Source organism: Penicillium expansum (genome assembly GCF_000769745.1).
Source record: "Penicillium expansum strain MD-8 chromosome Unknown contig166, whole genome shotgun sequence".
Taxonomy (NCBI): Eukaryota; Fungi; Ascomycota; class Eurotiomycetes; order Eurotiales; family Aspergillaceae; genus Penicillium; species Penicillium expansum.
The window spans coordinates 244,376-262,528 of record NW_015971345.1 but is presented as its reverse complement, the minus strand read 5'-3'; the positions used below and the strand labels follow the sequence as shown (position 1 = coordinate 262,528).

Genomic DNA, 18,153 nt, shown 5'->3' with positions numbered 1-18,153 from the left:
TATTCCAGCCTCTCCGATACCGAAAACGCGACGCCGAGCGGACGAAAAAGGGAATCTAGTTGGTGACGGGGCCACGAGCACCCTTGGGGGTACCGGTCTGGAAGCCGTTGAGGAAGCGGCGGTGGACATCGCGCAGGGAGCGCATGCGGCCGGAGCCGGTGGTCTTGCGGCGCTTAGCCTTCTCGCTCCAGTTGTCTGTTCGTGAAAAAATCTATGTAAGCCAAAGTTCTCGACTTGGTGCCCAATTTCCAAAACAATGGCCACCATTCATATCACCAATTTCTCGGGAGGGGTATTTGCGTACACTTGCGGGTCTTGGCAGCAGGGTAGCCGCAGTTGGCACAAGTCGACTTCTGGATGTGGAAAGACCGCTTGCCTGTAGAGTCGTAGATATCACCGGTTAGCCCTTATCCTTGCTAGGTTGTGTGGTTGTCTTCGCCGTAATCGCTAATTCCGTCTTTCGATGTAGAAATTTGCGACTGCGGGTCGGATGGGTGGAATCGTGAAAAATAGGTGTAATACGTACCACAACGACGGCACAGAGTGTGCGTCTTGTTGTGGCGCTTTCCGAAGCTGGAGGTACCCTTAGCTGTGGCGGTTGTTAGTTTGAAGTTATTCGACGGTGCGGAGGATCGCGGTGCGATGTTTCGACATCGGACGTACTCATCTTGAATTATGGAACTGTGGACGAGGATATATGTTAGTAAAATGACGGGGACGAAGTGAGCAATGGTGAAGGGACCGGCATGCGGACGTACCTGGCAATTCCGTTGAAGGGGCTGGTTGTCGGGTCGTCGTCGCTAAGCGTCTCAAAACTTGCCCAAGATCTGGCGATTGTGCTCTAAGCGAGTGCGTTAGTCAATCACGTGGACCCATCAGGGCTTGTCTAGATCCCGTGATCGACTAACCCTCATTGGAGCTAGATGGTCCGTGCCGATGAAAAGTCACGTGACACTTGTTCATCTTGGAAAGCCAACCAATTACGGAGTTGTAGATATCATTGATTCATTGATTCTACTTTGTTGATGCGTATTATTCGAGGCAGAATTTTAGCACTACACGAGAAAGAGGTATAAACACGAATTATTGGGTTGTGCATTTGTTCACTGTTTAAACAGCACATCAAGAGGGTATTTTAGTACATCCGAACGCCCATGCAAGTAGTATATGGAGAACATCATCAGAATCAATCTTTCCCTATGAAGTTCGCCATAGGATCATCGGCAGCCAACCGGCTCCGCTTGTATGACTCATATTCCTCCTCTGTGATACCTGACTTCAATTCCTCCAGCGTCCGCTTTTTACCATTAGCACTTGAGTCCTGCCCTTGATCCTTGCCGTCGGCTTGTTCAGACTCGTGAGAGAGATCCGCATTTTCAGCGTTCTCGGAAACATCTTCATTGTCGTCGGCTGCCCCAGCCATCAGCAACATGTTGCCTTCTTCCTCAAAGGCCTTCTTTCCATCTTCCCCTGTACAGTAGCTGTTCTTCACAGTGGAATAGCAGCATGCGTATCCCCATTTGAATTGGTACCACCAGCTGCCGAAGACCGAAGCATGATTATTGACCATCACGTCTTCCGGGTACTTGGACTTGGTTGCGTTCTTGGGCGCGCCCTTGATGGCACCGCTCTCGTCATATTCAATGAATCGCTCGTTTTCAACGACCATAGTCTCTCGCAGAGCACTTGGCTTTGAGTGCTCTCCGCCACCATATTTATCCAGGAGAGCTTTGCGATGCGCCTCACGCTTAGCTTCATTATCAACCATCTCCTTCTTTCGGAGAACTTCTCCAGATGTCGGATTGGCTTGAATATGTAATTGAGGGAGACCCTTTTCTTGTGACTCCCATGCATATTGCTGGGCTTTCTCGAACTCCGCAGCATCGCCCGAAGCACGGACGAAATTCTCCTCTGCGACAAGTGCAGCAGCCTGATCATCCTGCGCGCCCATGTCCACCATTCGGCGTGTTTTTGGGTCGTATTTGGCGGAATCAAGATCCAAGTTAAGCAAGTATTTGGCGGTGTCTTCTCGAATACGTAGGTTGCGGGTTGCGGTACTCTGTTGTCGTCCCATATCGGATTCTTCGGCGTACCGGATATCTGAATCGGGGGCTTCATCGCCATCTTCACCGGCTTGAAGTTTTTTGAGATTTGAATCATCCTTCGCCATTCGTTTGATGGCCTCCATCTCTTCGTATTCCTCGACGACCTGGCGATATTCGGTGGCATCATAGCCGTTCCACCGATCTCTTTTGGCGTCCCACCCCATATCGACCTTCTGAACAAGTTCATCTGCTTGAATATCTTTTCCAGTCCATTTGGCACCATGCTTTCGGGGTCGACTCAGACACTCTTTGGTTTTGTGTGTCATCGCGCCGCAATTTTCACATGCGCCTTTGCGGTATTTGGTGGCTGCTGGACCCGCACGCTTTCCTCGATCATACCATTTTGACTGGTCAGGAATGGCCTTCTGGAGACGTTGATGCTCCAGGTAATCGTTGTTTGTCTCATCATCGACGTAGAACGGCTTTTTGGAGATGAAGGATGGAATGTACTCGTTGGGCGTTTTTGACGCCACATCCGCGGGTTTGCGTGACATGACGGGTTGATTCGATGGGGAAGGGGTGAGTTTTGAGTAGGTATGAAAGGCAAGCAAGCGATGAAGTAGATCGAGCCACCTGTAGCTCTCTCCTGTTGTAAGATGAAAGATGAGTGAAGTTGCGATAGGCCCGTGCTTGACGGGTGGAGAATCGATATTAAACACGTGACTAGGCGTTATCTCGCGTTGTCATAGACATACCTTGGTCGCGTTTTCTCAACTATCCTTACTGAGATGCCAAAAAGGACACACTTGCGATAAGCGGTGCGTGAACCATTTATCCTTCGCAATGTTGCTGTGGCTTCTGGTCGCCACACACCAGAGCGATGGAGTCATTCCGTGTGCGTCTCAACTGTATCGATCATTACCAGGCGACCGCGTCGGAGTTGGATCCTCCACTACCTTTTCGTGATGAGGTCTCAGAAAAAGATTTCAAGCCCAAGGTGCCTGTAATTCGAATATTTGGAGCCACCGAGACAGGCCAGAGAGTTTGCGTACATGTCCATGGCGCGTTTCCATACCTCTACATCGAATACAACGGGTCCTTAGCCCCAGAAGATGGTTAGTGATAGTCGCATTCAAGATTTGATGTGTCGACTTACCAAAATTGTAGTAAATTCGGCAATCCGAACCCTTCATCTCTCAATCGATCACGCTCTGGCGGTCAGCTTTCGCCGAAATGCGTATGACCGGAGGACAGCGTTTGTGGCGCACATCACCTTGGTGAAAGGAGTCCCGTTCTACGGATACCATGTCGGATGGCGGTTCTTCTTCAAAATTTACCTTTTGAACCCCTTCCATACAACTCGCCTAGTCGATCTTCTGCACCAGGGAGCTGTAATGAAACGTCCGCTTCAACCCTATGAGGCACATGTGCAATACATTCCGCAATGGATGTGTGACTACAATTTGTACGGGTGTGCAACTATGAGCTGCAGTCAAGTCAAGTTCAGAGCACCGGTACCTGAGTATTTCGAGCTAAGCAATCTAGCCCATCGCTGGCACGATCGTTCAATCCCACCCGAGAGCATACTTGATCACCCTGCATTACAGAAACAGAGCAATTGCGCGCTGGAGGTTGATGTCTGTGTTCAAGATATCCTGAACCGTCTTGATGTAAAGGAACGGCCTTTACACCAGGATTTCACCGAGCTTTTGAAACCTGTCGCGGTTAATGAGCGCCTTGTTCCTAGCATGGCTGGGTTGTGGCAGGACGAAACTCGCAGACGCAAAAAGAGGATGGGGATCACTGATCCCGGAAGCACTCCTTTTGGACCCGAGGAATTGGTTTCAATGTCTGCGGATCCGAGAAATCAGTCGAGAGGTGGTTGGATACACGAGGAAGAATTTCGTGAGATGGCATCTCAGCTTGCTGCTAACGAGAAAGACGAGGATCACAACAAAGACACGACATTTGGGACATTCTTGGATACCGATGATCATGCCAAAAACGTCAAGACTGCGCTGGATAGTGTTCAGGACTTCTTTCCTGACAAAATCAGCACTTTGACTTTTGATAGTAGCCGCTCCCACGAATCAGCCGAGCAAGACCCACCCGAAATTTCGGTTGATGAGGATCTCGCTTTGTCCTCTCAAGCTGACGGACAGTATTACTCAGATTCTGATCAAGGAGGGGACTCATCGGGAGGGAGAACCGAACAGGAGTCTGAAACAAGACAGGACCCCTTAGGGGAGAGCTTTTACGATGAGGTCTTTGATGAAATGCCCTTTTCAGATGTGGCTGCACCTGCGGGAATCAACAACCCAGAAGCAACTACGCATGGTGTCTACAAGGAAGGGAATTCTGTAGCCCAAGAAAAAAGGTCCAGAGACCAGAATCAAAGCAAAAGTGTAGCCCCTAAAAGACAACACTTCGAAACTCTCGATTCCCACGATTCACCTCTCAAAAGACCTAGACATATGGCCGGACACGGCTTGTCTGACGGGCCATTGGAAATACCCCACACGCTGAAGCAGCAGCAAGAGGGCAAGCAAAAAAATGTCTCTTTTGATAGCAAATTGGATGTGCACGCGGAAAATCCGTCGTCAGAGCCAAAATCATCTTCCTCGCAGAAGACAGTCCGCCCAAAGGCGCATAGTTACACCGGAGGCTTGAAATTCCCGGTAGTCAAGGACCCCAATGATCCTCTGACCATTTTGCGCTATAGCCAAGATGAGACAAATCCTCCAAGAAAAGACACCGAGTCATCCCAGCCCTTCTCGAGTTCCTTCCCTTCCGGATATGTCGCGGAATTGTCAGGCAAAACTCAGAGTTCCTCAGACCTACATTCGTCCGCAACAGTGACGGGCCTATCCTATCTTGATCCACATCTCGCCGAGACCATGAAAAACATTCATCAGTCATTCAATTTTACACCAAACACATCATTACGTTGCTTCAAATTTGCCAGCCCAACTTCCAGCGAAGTCAGTGCGACAATACATGAACATGGGCGCCCCTCGGTTGTATACCAGAAAGCATTTTACAGTGATGAGACGGATGTGCCTGAACGACCAAGAGAATATGGCGGCAGAGAATTTCGGCTAGAGAGCAACACCATCCACTATCTACCCGATTTTGACCCAACGGCAGAGGCACCTGCAATGTTTGGTGAGCAGATGCCAACAGCACACGACCGAGATCAGCAAGAAAAAATCGATCAGCACCTCCGAGAAGGGTGTACCGCCAGGGTCTGGGAGTTTGCACCTGTTCCACCAAGCCGGGCGGAAGTAATACAATGGTTTGAAGATTTACAAGCCTCGCAAGAGTCTAACAAAAAAGTAGCCCAAACCATAACTGCTGAAACGAAACCAGACTTTCTCTCGCAGATCGAGGGCCCCACACAGAAGGACGCACATGGCTTCAAATATTCACTGAATGGAGTATCCACTAGCGTGGAACACCAAGCTCAACACATGAGCACAATGAGCTTAGAAGTGCATGTGAACACGCGCGGAACCCTCATGCCTAACCCCGAAGAGGACGAGATCACTTCCTTGTTCTGGTGCATCCAATCCGAGGATGAGGATGTTGAGGTCAATAGCCATCTTCCCGGAGTCCATGTTGGAATGGTTTACCATGGCGAAGGCCAGAGGCCGGAATCCAAAATCTCCAAGGCATTAACTATTGATGTCGAGTGTGAGCCTACGGAACTGGACCTGATAAACCGACTCATAGATATTGTCCGGTACTACGATCCGGACATTATCGCGGGCTACGAGGTCCACAACGCTTCCTGGGGATATGTGATTGAGCGAGCGCGCAAGAAGTACGACTTTGACATCTGCGAGGAGCTTTCAAGGACCAAATCTCAATCCAATGGACGATTTGGAAAAGAGGCAGATTCATGGGGTTTCAACCACTCCTCGTCTATTCGTATCACTGGGCGACACATGTTCAATATCTGGCGCGCTATGAAAGGCGAGCTGAACCTACTACAGTATACTATGGAGAATGTCGTCTTCCATGTCTTGCATCGCCGAATTCCTCACTATTCGCCCAAAGACCTGACGCAATGGCACCAAAGTGGCAAGCCTCGCAATCTCCTGAAAGTCGTGGAATATTTCACCTCTCGCGTGCAAATGAATCTAGAACTTCTCGAGGCCAATGAATTGGCACCGAGGACAAGCGAGCAGGCGAGATTGCTGGGCATTGACTTTGCCTCAGTGATTTCCCGAGGATCCCAGTTCAAAGTCGAGTCTCTGATGTTCCGAATTGCGAAGCCAGAGAACTTCCTGCTTGTCTCACCGAGCAGAAAGCAGGTCGGACAGCAGAACGCACTGGAATGCTTGCCCCTAGTCATGGAACCGCAAAGTGACTTTTACACTAGCCCACTTCTAGTGCTTGATTTCCAGTCACTGTATCCAAGTGTCATGATCGCGTACAACTACTGCTACTCAACTTTCCTGGGCAGAGCAATGCACTGGCGCGGACGAGATAAGATGGGATTCATGGATTACAAGCGACAGCCCAGGCTACTCGAGTTACTAAAAGACAAGATCAACATCGCACCAAATGGTATGATGTACGCGAAACAGGAAGCACGTCAATCACTACTAGCCAAGATGCTTTCCGAGATTCTCGAAACCCGCGTGATGGTCAAAAGCGGCATGAAAGCCGACAAAGACGACAAGGTCTTGCAGCGACTTCTAAACAACAGACAGCTGGCACTAAAACTGATTGCCAACGTCACATACGGCTACACATCCGCCTCATTCTCAGGACGAATGCCCTGTTCCGAGATCGCTGACAGCATCGTCCAGACCGGACGCGAAACCCTCGAAAAGGCCATCGCCTTCATCCACTCAATCGAACGCTGGGGCGCTGAAGTCGTCTACGGTGATACAGACAGTCTATTCGTCTACCTCAAAGGCCGCACGCGCGACCAAGCCTTCGACATCGGCGAAGAAATCGCCCAAGCAGTAACAGACCTGAACCCACGACCGATCAAACTAAAATTCGAAAAAGTCTACCACCCCTGCATCCTCCTCGCGAAGAAACGCTACGTAGGCTTCAAATACGAGCACCGCAACCAAAAAGAGCCCGAATTCGACGCAAAGGGCATTGAAACCGTCCGTCGAGACGGCACACCCGCCGAACAAAAAATCGAAGAAAAAGCCCTAAAAACCCTTTTCCGCACCGCAGACCTGTCCCAAGTGAAATCCTACTTCCAGCGCCAATGCGCAAAGATCATGCAAGGACGCATCTCCATTCAAGATTTCTGCTTCGCTCGCGAAGTCCGTCTGGGAACATACTCCGAGCGCAGTCTACCCGCCGGCGCGATGATAAGCACCAAGCGCATGATGGAAGATCCGCGCTCTGAGCCACAGACCGGCGAGCGCGTGCCGTATGTTGTTGTCACCGGCGCTCCTGGGTCGAGACTTATTGATCGATGTGTTGCGCCGCAGACGCTTCTGCATGATGCGCAGCTTGAGATTGACGCGGAGTACTATATCACGAAGAATATCATTCCGCCGCTAGAGAGGATTTTTAATCTTGTTGGTGCGAATGTGCGTCAGTGGTATGATGAGATGCCGAAGGTGCAGCGGATTCGGCGGGTTGAGGGGTCGACGCTGGCGAGGCCGAATTCTCGTGCTGGTGGGGTTAGTAGGAAGACTCTTGAGTCTTATATGCGCTCGTCTTCGTGTGTTGTTTGTCGGGCAAGATTGTCTGATGCTGCTGTTCCTGTGTGTGGGGATTGTCTGCAGAAGCCGCATATTACGTTGCTTGATGTTGTTTCGCGGCTGCAGAGGGCGGAAAAGAGAGTCGTTGATCTTGAAGCTATTTGTCGTTCTTGTATGGGTGTTTCTCCTGGTGATAAGGTTAGCTGTGATAGTTTGGATTGCTCTATCTTCTACTCGAGGACTAGAGATGCTGCTAATTGGAGACACTCCAGGACTGTGTTGGAGCCTGTGGTTGAATTGTTGGAACGGAAGGAGGATGAGGGATTGGATTGGTAACCTTTTGGATACACGGTGTTTTGAAGCAATTGGAGTTTTCACTTGGATATACCCCCACAGACTCTGTTGATGTTTAGTTCTACAAATTGGAGGAAATTTCGAGCGTCCAGGTTCATTCGCATCACCTAACTAATTCAAAACCTTGGTCCGCAATCCCACCCCTGTCCCTTTTTTTTGGTGAATCTTTTTTTCATCTTTCATCTTTTTTGCTTTTTTCATAGAGCGAAAGATCAGCCATTGATCATGTTGATCAGAGCGTCAAGCGCTGAAGGTTGCACATCGCCTTCCATTTCCACAATATCCTCCATTACAGTCTCCTTCTTTTCAGTCTTCTCTCCGGCTTCAGCAGCGTCTATGCTCACGCCTCCCTCTTTCTCATCATCCTCGCCAAAGCACACACCTGTGTTGCTGTCGCCGGGCTTGGGCTTGGGCTTGGTTTTGTCAGTGCGTCGACGAGCAATGAGTTCTTGGTCCAGGGGCGCGGAGCCAGAGCCCGCCTCAGCCTTCGGCTTCGTATTCTCCTCACCCTTCGGCTTCACACTATCATCCATATCTTCAACAATTTTGAGGATCTGCTTGTGGGTGAAAACCAAGGCATCGCCGATAGACTTTGCAGAATCGTCGGCCGCTTGTCCCTCTGAGACCAGAGCCTGTCGTGCCCGGCCCGTCGCAACATCACCGAGGACGTCGGGGAAAATCCAAGGGAAGCTAATGAGTGGAAGCTCAGTGGAGTCCACTTCAACAATGGAGAGATCATTTCTTTGCAGTGCCTCTTTGCGTCGAGCCTCCAGTGCCGCTGCTACCTGCTCCTGGGTAACACGGTACATGGCAATGACCAAGGCAGGGATGTTTCCTCCTTGATGGCCGACTTTGTCGTAGCACTGGTGGCGGAATCCACGGCGGAGTGTACCCACAATCCTGCCTAGGTCTTCCTGCATTTTGTAGTCTCTGATTACGAAGCCGTGGCGGAGCACAAAGGTTGACCACACCTCAAACTCAGTGTTAATCTCATACTGAGCCATGATTTGTCGCATGTTCATGTCAAATTCCGCCTTGAGGTCGCGGGCGTATTCCATGTAGATCTCACTTGCTGGAACCAGCGGGGATTCCAGGATGCGAGAGTCGAAGGGCTTCTCTAGCTTGGGCACGAAGTTAGGAGTTACCACTGCGTCGTACAGTTGACCGAGGATTTTGGTGGACTTGTAGATACTGGATGGTCTCTTGAAACGCTTCTCCATGAAATGGGGCCAGAACTTGGGATCTAAAGAGCGAGTCATTCTCGCATGCGCACCACTCTTGTTATAGTCCACCGCATCAGAATGAAACTGAGCAAGACGAATGCATTTTTCTTCCCACACGCCCTTCGGGAGCCTGTCAGCCCAAGCCAAATGGGCGTGTGCAATTCGGGGAAGGCAATCATTCTTCATATAGGTGACGAAGAATGAAGTGATCTCGTCAACTGTCACATCATGATCAAGGTCTGGGGCTTTGGAGCCTTTGTAGTCCATGCATTCGACGAACCATTTTGCGGGAATTAAATCAGGATCCCAAATAACGAGGTAGTCATCGCCGTCAAGATCACCACCAGAGCACATGCTCGCAATGTCCTGGTCGCCAGTCTGGGGAAGCACAACCACGTCCCGAAGTCCTTGCAGCTCCGGCCGGTTCACTGCTTGAACCACACGAATATCTCCAGGGTGAAGTGAAGGGTTGCGAGCTAGAATGCAGAGACCTTCAATGACTTCGTACTCGCCATTTCCCTCTAGTCGACATATCTGGACAAAGATTTCAGGAAGAGCGGCCAGTTTCTGTGCATAGGAGGCTCCTCTGCGCGGCAATGCATTTTTAAAGTAGCCCTTCAAAACACCTGTCTCGTCCATGACACCAAGAAGGTTGGCTCCTTGATCTATGGCAATCTTCGCTTTCTCTTTGAGGTGCTTCAAATGCCAAGATTTCCAAAGCTCAAGCATGGTATTGGCAAACGGCTCCTCATTTCGTCGGAAGCCATCCGATACCATTTGAGCTAAGGTTAGGGTCGTTTGGTTTGGATCGATATACTTCTGGAGAAGATTAATTGCTTTCGAGTCATTGCACATGGCTCGATGGAAGCTACCCAACATGCCGTTGAGTTTACCGTGGAAGACTTTGTCTGGGATACCTAGGGCAGAAAGCACGAGAATTAACTGGCGGTTTAAAGTCGCAAGAGAATACTGGGACCAACGAATGATCTCTAAACCAGCTTGATTGGTTTCAAACTTCTGCTGACTGGGTCGAATGTGTACCTCCTGTGGCATAGGGTCCGGAGAGACGACCAGCATGCCTTTGGCTCCTCCAAGGCGAAACTGGAAAGCCGAAGGGGGTTCTCCAGTGAGAGTTTTGATGTTGTGCTGGGATGTGACCATCTGGGCGAGGAATTTGGAAATCTTTCCGACGCCATCTGAGAACGTGAAGCCGTTACAAACAATGTCATCACACCTAGCAGTTTGAACCGAGGATCCAGTAAAAGCTCGGGTGGTTGAAAAGCATTGTCCAAGTCTTGCAGCATATTTAGCCACATTTCGGATATGGTTGAATTGGCCCATCCAGGCCCGTATGGTTGCCGCCGAGACACCGGCATCCGGTGCAAAGAAGTATGCGCCATGCTCCCGAAACTGAGAGTTGCCGAATGCGAGGAACTCGTAGCGACGGCCTCCAATAGTGATACCGTTAGCCAGTGTCCTTTTGACACGGGTGTAGATTTCATCATTGGAATCGCCCAGTGAAGAATTGATGCGACCTTCAGTTCTCTCATCTGTAAATCGGACTCGAAGAAAGCGCCCAGGTGCACCTTTCGTAGACCATTCGCGCACGACTCGATTTGAGATGTCTACAGTTGGGGTATTGTAGTAAATTGTAGTCGGAGTGACTCGTGCTGTGTGCATGAAGCAACAGTAGCTCGGAATCTTCGAGTCGGTCACTCCTTTGAAAAATTTGAGGTCAAAGATCTCCATCGGATCAAAGTACTGCTTTTTCTCAGTTGCAACGAACTCTAGCAGTCTTGTAGCTTGATCATCCCCGAGGCCCTTCAACTTCTCCACAAATTCACGGGGCATACTGAATTCAGATAGGTATCCTTGGGACAAACAAACCTCTAGTTGATACCGCACCTTGAAGGGAAGGTGGATATAGTTCTGATCTCCCAAGTCTTGCAGCAATGCGGAAGCCTTGTTAGACTTGGACTCAGAAAAGTCAATACAGTGCCACACCGGTACCGGTCGGTCTGGTTTCTCGACAAAGTGACTTCCATCTTTGATGGAGATGTTGTAGTCCTTGAAAATATCTCCGACGAGCATTAAATAGTGACTGGTATCGTCGACACGCTGCATATTGGAGTCCATGTCGGGTGCGAATGTGATCTTGAATACGTTCCATCGCCCTATAGAGAAATAATCGTAAGCATACATAATTATAAAGAATGATGGCGCTTACCCAAGTCAATGATATGTCCCGTCTTCTTCAAATTTGTGGGAAGAGTCTTGAGCGAGTTCGGGTTGTGTGTCACGGCGGTCTGGCGATACCAACTATCCTCTTCTCTCCAGCTCAACGGCTCTGTCAATGTCATCCGAATCTCTTTTGCCTTTCGGTGCCAGATGGCGGCGGAGTCTAAGACAATCAAAAAGGAATGTTCTCTGGTGGCTTTGTCGTATTGTTGGTAAATCTGGGTCAGTTGGAGAAATGTGATTTTGACACGATAATCATGCTGAGTTACATCTGCAGTCTCCGACCCTCGAATGCCCACTTTGAAGTACAGCAGCAAGCACTTGCGCATGACATCCACAACACACCTGGGATATGCCAAGTTGGTAAAGCTTTGCATAGAATGAACAGTGGACGGACCTAACAGAACACCGATGTCGACTTGTACAATTTTCAATTCCTTCAATATCATCATCAGTATTCGAAAGTAGCCTTATTGCATGCATTTACTCACTAGTTCACTCGGGAGCCGAACATCTGGGCGGACCGGGCTCGGGATGGTTCCATTTGAGTCACCACAACAGAGACAGAGCGATATCACAGCAACACGGCCACTCCGGAGCTTCACACCAAAAGAGCCGGATTCCCAGAACTCTTCGTTTGGAGGGGGTCTATGGATGATCAGCAAAAATTATCTAAGCAACACAGTAAATTGATAGGATGCTCACTTGAAACGAATGCGTCCTCTGGAATCCGGACGCCCTGCAGCGTCTTCCCAAACGTCGATTGAAATCACATTCCCATACTTATTAAAAGCATCGTACATATCGTGGGTGTTCATTTCTCTTGGAATATTGAGCATGTCCACGGCACAAGTCTTCCATGATCTCCAGGTTATCCAGTCCCGGACTGGCGAGGTATGGCGAGGAGGGTTCGGAGGGTCAGGGGGCACCAGTCTTAAAAGATTGGACTTTGGGTGTTGCGAATTGGGGATATCTGGGCCTGCCATTGTGCACTTGATTGTAAAGCAAGAAAGCAGTATCACGAAGAAGCTGAGGAAGGAGAAGAAGAAGAGGAAGAAGGGCAGTGAAGGATCGAAGAATATATAGGAAGGAACATCCAAGGTTGGAAGGAAACACGTGTGGGTACTATGTGCGGTCCAGGTGGTTATATACTATTTACCTAAGAACAACAATGAGTGACGATCGAAAACCGAAAGATTACACGGTCTAAGAACGTTAGAAGGCATAGAAACACATTTAACGGGAAAGAGCGACCTTCTTAAAGTGTAGTAGCCTTGAAGGTTAGAGAACTGACTGTTAAATGAGGTATAAGAGACCTGGCAGACATGGAATGTGAGAGTTCACCCGATCAGTTTGAATTTAGTCAAGTGAGAATGAGCAATCTTAGATGCATCTAACATGTACTTCCGAATTGGACCTACTTATATTATTGCTACTCGATTCTTCTTTTCAAGAATGACGGGAAACTGAGGAGTCTTCTAGTACTATATAGGTAGGTAGCTACTCTTTAGGGCAGCTATTTCGGACCTACCCAGCCAAATTGATAGTTATATCTTCATTAATGATGAGTTACCCAGCACAATAAAGTGACATCTTGATGAGGGATGCATTATTTACTGCCTTTAGAAAACCGAAGAGGTAGTGAAACCAGAGATGTGTACTATTTGCTACACACATTTGGCAAGCTCAGTGTTGGCAAATGCTGGAGAAAACAAATAAGAAACAGATGCGGATCTCCGCTGCCGAGGAATGTACAAGCGAATGAATCACTGTTTATGTCAAAAACACCAAGACAGTGAATAATCAAAAGAAAATTAAATCAAGGAACATACCCCAAAGCTTTGGATAATCAACTTGGTGTAGCGGCTTGGTGTAGCGGCAGATAAAGCAGAGATCCGAGGAGTATTTTCAGTAACGAGGCACTCAAATAGACCAAGACTAATGTTAAGACAAGTATGGTTTGTGGTGTGGATTATTGAATACGTAGAAGTGTACATACTAGGAGCAACAATCCGGAAAACAACAGATACAGTAGACATGATTCAATTATTCAAGACATATGTACTTCCAGGGCTAGTCAACCCCTACCACCTTCTCACTGCGGAGCAATCTGATCCGTTGACCCAGTAAAAGCAGTACTAGAAAAGAGAAAGTCTCTAGAAAACTCAAGATCCATATCCAGATCCAGATTATGAAGCCGGTTCTCCTCCTGGGCCTGTGTCTCCTGGAAAGAGTCATCCACCTGACTGCATTTTGATGCACTGCTTGACTGTGATTTCGTCGGACTGTTGCGGTCAGCCTCTGCCAGTGGCTTTCTCACCGAGCGAGACATGCCGCTGGCCGGCGGCGGGCTTTTCGTCTTAGGTCCTGCAGCGGAGGGAGTGTTCAAAGCATAAGGCAGATTCGTTGATTTGCGATTCCCTCTTGGTCGTTTTGGGGTAGGTCCATTCAAGTTGGACGTCATGGACTCAAAGGACTCTGCCAGCTGTGCGTCATCTTCATCATCACTTATCATTTGAGGAATCCTTGCAGCTGGAGTGGCGTTAACGGAGGACCTGGTTCGCTGGTGTTTTGGAGGGGCGTTTGACTCAGGGGCGTTGGCAGAGAAGCCCATAACGCCCATTAGACGACCGATGTGTTGTTGTGCTTCGGAGAACTCCCGGGCCTTGGCGGCACGTTCGTCTCGTAAGGCTTGCACCTAAATTTAATGTTAGAGTGTCCAAGTTTTGCATACATGAGTATTGATTACCTTTCTCTCCAGGTGATGGATCCGTTTGTCTTTCAATTGGGCATCCCTGGAAGCATCAAGAGCGGCAGCTTGCATAGCAGCATGCAATCGCCGATTCTCTGTCTCGTATTTCGCTCTCTATTTTGGTACATGATTAGTTTCACTCATACACAATGATGATGCATGCATACACATACCTCAGATGTGGCCCGAGAAGCTTCGGATTCACGGTCATGTTTTAGTTTTTCAATCTCATTTCGCGATTTTTCTTCGGATTCTTCCAATGCAGAATACAGCCTCTCAACTTCGATGTTCTGTTGCGCAACCTAGAGAAAGTCAGTATAAACCAATTCGTATTGATTGATGCCAAAAGAACTGCCAAAAAAGACTCACCGTTGTTTCCACCGACCCCAGTTCCTTTCGCAACTCTTCTTCCTGGGATAGGAGACGGCTCACTTCATCTTCTTTCTCATCAGCAAGAAGCCTGACTTGCTTCAATGCCTCTGTAGTACTAGCAAGTTCTTGCTCTAGAGAGCTAGAAAGTTCAGATAATTCGACCTTTTCGCCCATGACTTGATCAAGACTCTGGCATGCCTGCTCATTCTTCATTTGCAAACTGCATATTGCCTCCTGAAGCTCTTCCAGTTGATCGTCCTTTCCAGTTAAAGTAGCCATCATTTCCAATTCCTTCAAGCGGGCCTTTTCTTTCTCGACCAGAAGTGCCTTTTCGGAAGTTCGTTGCCGCTGCTGAAGCTCCTCGTGTGCAGATTCGAGTGACATAGTCAGCTCATCACTGTATGCACATTGCCTTTGAAGGAGTTGCTCAAGACGTGTGTTCTCATGGCCAAGCTCAACAAAACGTTCGTGTGAGATCTGTAACTTAGTTTCAATATCTGCACTTTCGACTTTCAATTGTTTGTTCAACTCTTCGTTTTGCCTTTTCAGTTGCTCGTTTTCGCTCGCATATGCATCCCGCTCTTCTTCGGCAGCTCGCAGGGGTCCTTCAACATTGTGACAGCGACGCTCTAGGTCAAAGCACGTATCCTCAATCTTTCTCATCATACTGTCATGAGAGCTCTGGGAATTCTGCATAAAAAGCTCAGTAACCCCAGAGCGCCAATTGCGGTTTATCGGAGCCGACAAGAGATCATGTCTGTCGCGCAAGGCAAGGGAGCCGCGAAAGGCTTTGGGAGTTGATGTTGAGAAGGCACAGTTGAGGCTCAGCATTGATTGCTCCACTCGTCGCATAAAGGATTTCATGATAATGTCGCTTCCGCTTTGCGCTAAAGCCCTGTTGTAAATTTCTAGTAGAGATAGGAACAGGCTGTTTTGCTTTGTGTATAGTTCGGATGTGCACCATGCTCGGCCACTACATTGACTTTCACTTGGTTGCTGGGGAAAGTATTCGACCATTTCCCCAAGAACTTCCCTCAGAGACACCAGGGTGTTTTTGACACTAGAGAGCATGATTTCGGGATGTACTTCTTGCATACCAGCCAGTACCAAGTGTGCCAGCTGTAGTGTTGCCATCTCTTCAATGCCAGACCATTTACTGCCTCTTAAGATATTGAAAGTAAAGGTCAAAATTTGACGAGTGGCAGGTTCCCCGGATTCCTGTTGATGTCAGCTGTCAGAGCTTTCCCAAAGATAGAAGCCTTTATGCTTACTGCTAAAGACTTTGCAAGCCGTGGAATCAGTTGATGGGGTATTTTTTCCATAGTCGCTTGGCCGTTGTTGGACAAAAGGATCTTGATGCCAAGTTCCCGTAGCTGGGATGGCAATGAATGTGCCGGGAGAAGTGTGTGCAAAAATACGATTGCCTAGTATGATCCAATGATTAGCATGTAGTCTCGATACGCGAACAGCCATAACTAACCATAGTTTGTGTCTGACCATACAAACCGTCTCTGACAGCCTTCTCGCACAGCTTAGCAATCTTAGGACTATTACTTGCCATCCAAGCCTGTTTCTGCTCAGGCTCAATTGTATCGGTGATACAAATCGCCAGTCGAATACTCTCAGCCGCCTCAGGCGGTGCCAGATTACAACTGGATGAGCAAGCTAGTATAACACGCAAGACGACCAAGTCGAGTGTTTTAAGACCCCGTTTCTGGCCAAAGAAATGCTTAATGTTGAGAAGCCATAGTGTTTCTGATCCGTGTTGATTTTGAGATGTTGTACCTAGTGCCGTTGCAATTTGCGCAAAGGTTGCTAGACACAAGAGATTGCCCATGTGATCGTCGAGGTTGCGCAGTGTCTTGGTGAACTCCAGCTGTAGATTGGACATGACTTCGGATGAAATCTCATTCAAGATCCTTGGTGAGCTTTTTAGACCTGAGATGAGTGCGTGGATAGGTGCTACGGTCTCAACGCAGGGATTCTCTGCCATCATGCTGACCAGCTTCGTGATGAAGGTGGCAATCCTAGCTGGCGGCACAACACCCGCCGGCAAGGGCGATGAGAATAACGCGATACATGCCGGTAAATACTGAACTGGTTAGCTGATGCCATTCAGCTAGCATCTGCTTCCTCATAGGATGAAGCTCACCTCAGCCCCATTAGTGTCCACAGCCTTTTCTAGAAAGGCATCCAAGATCACCGGATGTCGCTCGAGCAGCGCATCTCTAAAGGACAATGTAGATGCTAAAAATATGTCAGACTCGAGTCTCTACAAGACTTTCATTGAGCGAGCACAAACCAAATGCGGTGATCAGAGACAGAGCGACGCGTGATCGCGATAAGGCTTCGATCAAGACATCAGCCAACAAGCCAACTTGGCAGGGTTTGCTGAATGCCCAGGCGCCAATCGTCGAAGGTTTGCTTTGATGCACGAGATCATGGAGGTCCTGATTTTATATTATTAGCATGTACATGTATACTCCAATGGCAGTCTCAATCAACTTACCTGTAACGAAGGTACGTAAGGTGCGGTGACTAGGCGTTCCACCTCGCGCACTAGTTGAGCGAGTTGCTCTGCCATTTCTTTAGAATTTGCATGTATGTTAGGTGGATCTGGTGGTTAGTACGCGATTCATCTGACTTTCAAGATTGGTGTTGGTGTTGGGTGTACGAGGTTCTCTGTCCCCTCCGTTGCCCCGTCAACCACTGACATCTTTAATTTTTCTACTTTCTCTCTCAATTGATATTTAGTCATATAGCCTTAAAAAGGAGTATTAAACTGTGAATATAAAATACAATACATATACATAAGTTCTGCTTGTAAAAAGTAAATAGAAAAGAAAAGCACCGGAGTATGTTACCACCAGTGGGCATGGCCAATTCTGACCGCCTAGTTCACCGCCGACCTTTCATACTTTGAATTACTACGTTCAAAGTTGTAGCATGTACATAATTAGATGATTGTTCTATGTTTGTATAGTAAGCTATAAATTAATTGAATAAATCTTCATACGGATCAAATAAAGAGTATACCATGGATCAAGAATATAGGTGGTGACAGATGTGTATATAATGTGCAAATGGAGTTCCATTATAACATGTCATGGGAGTATACTCCGTAGAAAGTTGGACAATAGACAAGAATTCAAGGATTAGAGTTAGTACGGAGTACTATGTATAGACTTCAGTTTTAACTTTGATATTGGAGTCTCCAGTACGGAGTACGGAGTATCAAACACTGATTATCACAGATATACTGCCAGCAGAATTGGAACTGGCGGTAACTGCCGCAGACCGGAGTTCTCACACGACTCCGTTTCTGTTCCTATTCGCCCCCACGTTTGGCTTCTCCACATCTTCGGTAATGGCAGACGAGGGTGGGATTATAGTGGTTATGTATAGTGAAATTATAGTGGATTATGGCATTATAAGGAACCAGTCTACCCTTTCTCGGCCGAACTCCGATGTCGAGGTACAAAAGGCCGATC

The 18,153-nt window shown here is 48.2% G+C and overlaps 5 protein-coding genes across 5 annotated transcripts; 1 reads left to right on the top strand and 4 right to left on the bottom strand.

Annotated features, from left to right (window-relative positions):
* Nucleotides 1-55: 55 nt before the first annotated feature.
* PEX2_050390 (60S ribosomal eL37 domain-containing protein) lies at nt 56-914 on the bottom strand (the record flags this gene model as incomplete). The annotated part of the gene is made up of 5 exons (XM_016742314.1): nt 56-195; nt 305-376; nt 527-681; nt 759-841; nt 909-914. 5 exons carry the CDS (start codon nt 912-914, stop codon nt 56-58), a joined length of 456 nt encoding a protein of 151 aa, XP_016597644.1.
* Nucleotides 915-1,186: 272 nt separating this feature from the next.
* Nucleotides 1,187-2,599, bottom strand: slu7 (mRNA splicing protein SLU7; the record flags this gene model as incomplete). Its single annotated transcript, XM_016742313.1, has 1 exon — nt 1,187-2,599. The coding sequence occupies one exon, from the start codon at nt 2,597-2,599 to the stop codon at nt 1,187-1,189; it is 1,413 nt and encodes a 470-aa protein (XP_016597643.1).
* Nucleotides 2,600-2,925: 326 nt separating this feature from the next.
* PEX2_050370 (DNA-directed DNA polymerase zeta catalytic subunit REV3) lies at nt 2,926-8,059 on the top strand (the record flags this gene model as incomplete). Its single annotated transcript, XM_016742312.1, has 2 exons — nt 2,926-3,160; nt 3,213-8,059. 2 exons carry the CDS (start codon nt 2,926-2,928, stop codon nt 8,057-8,059), a joined length of 5,082 nt encoding a protein of 1,693 aa, XP_016597642.1.
* A 230-nt stretch (nt 8,060-8,289) lies between these two features.
* Nucleotides 8,290-12,524, bottom strand: PEX2_050360 (RNA-dependent RNA polymerase, eukaryotic-type; the record flags this gene model as incomplete). The annotated part of the gene is made up of 4 exons (XM_016742311.1): nt 8,290-11,474; nt 11,528-11,975; nt 12,030-12,186; nt 12,244-12,524. The coding sequence occupies 4 exons, from the start codon at nt 12,522-12,524 to the stop codon at nt 8,290-8,292; spliced, it is 4,071 nt and encodes a 1,356-aa protein (XP_016597641.1).
* Nucleotides 12,525-13,633: 1,109 nt separating this feature from the next.
* On the bottom strand, nt 13,634-17,246 carry PEX2_050350 (uncharacterized protein; the record flags this gene model as incomplete). Its single annotated transcript, XM_016742310.1, has 9 exons — nt 13,634-14,236; nt 14,288-14,404; nt 14,464-14,592; nt 14,660-15,880; nt 15,934-16,086; nt 16,143-16,754; nt 16,815-16,909; nt 16,965-17,112; nt 17,172-17,246. The coding sequence occupies 9 exons, from the start codon at nt 17,244-17,246 to the stop codon at nt 13,634-13,636; spliced, it is 3,153 nt and encodes a 1,050-aa protein (XP_016597640.1).
* Nucleotides 17,247-18,153: the final 907 nt, after the last annotated feature.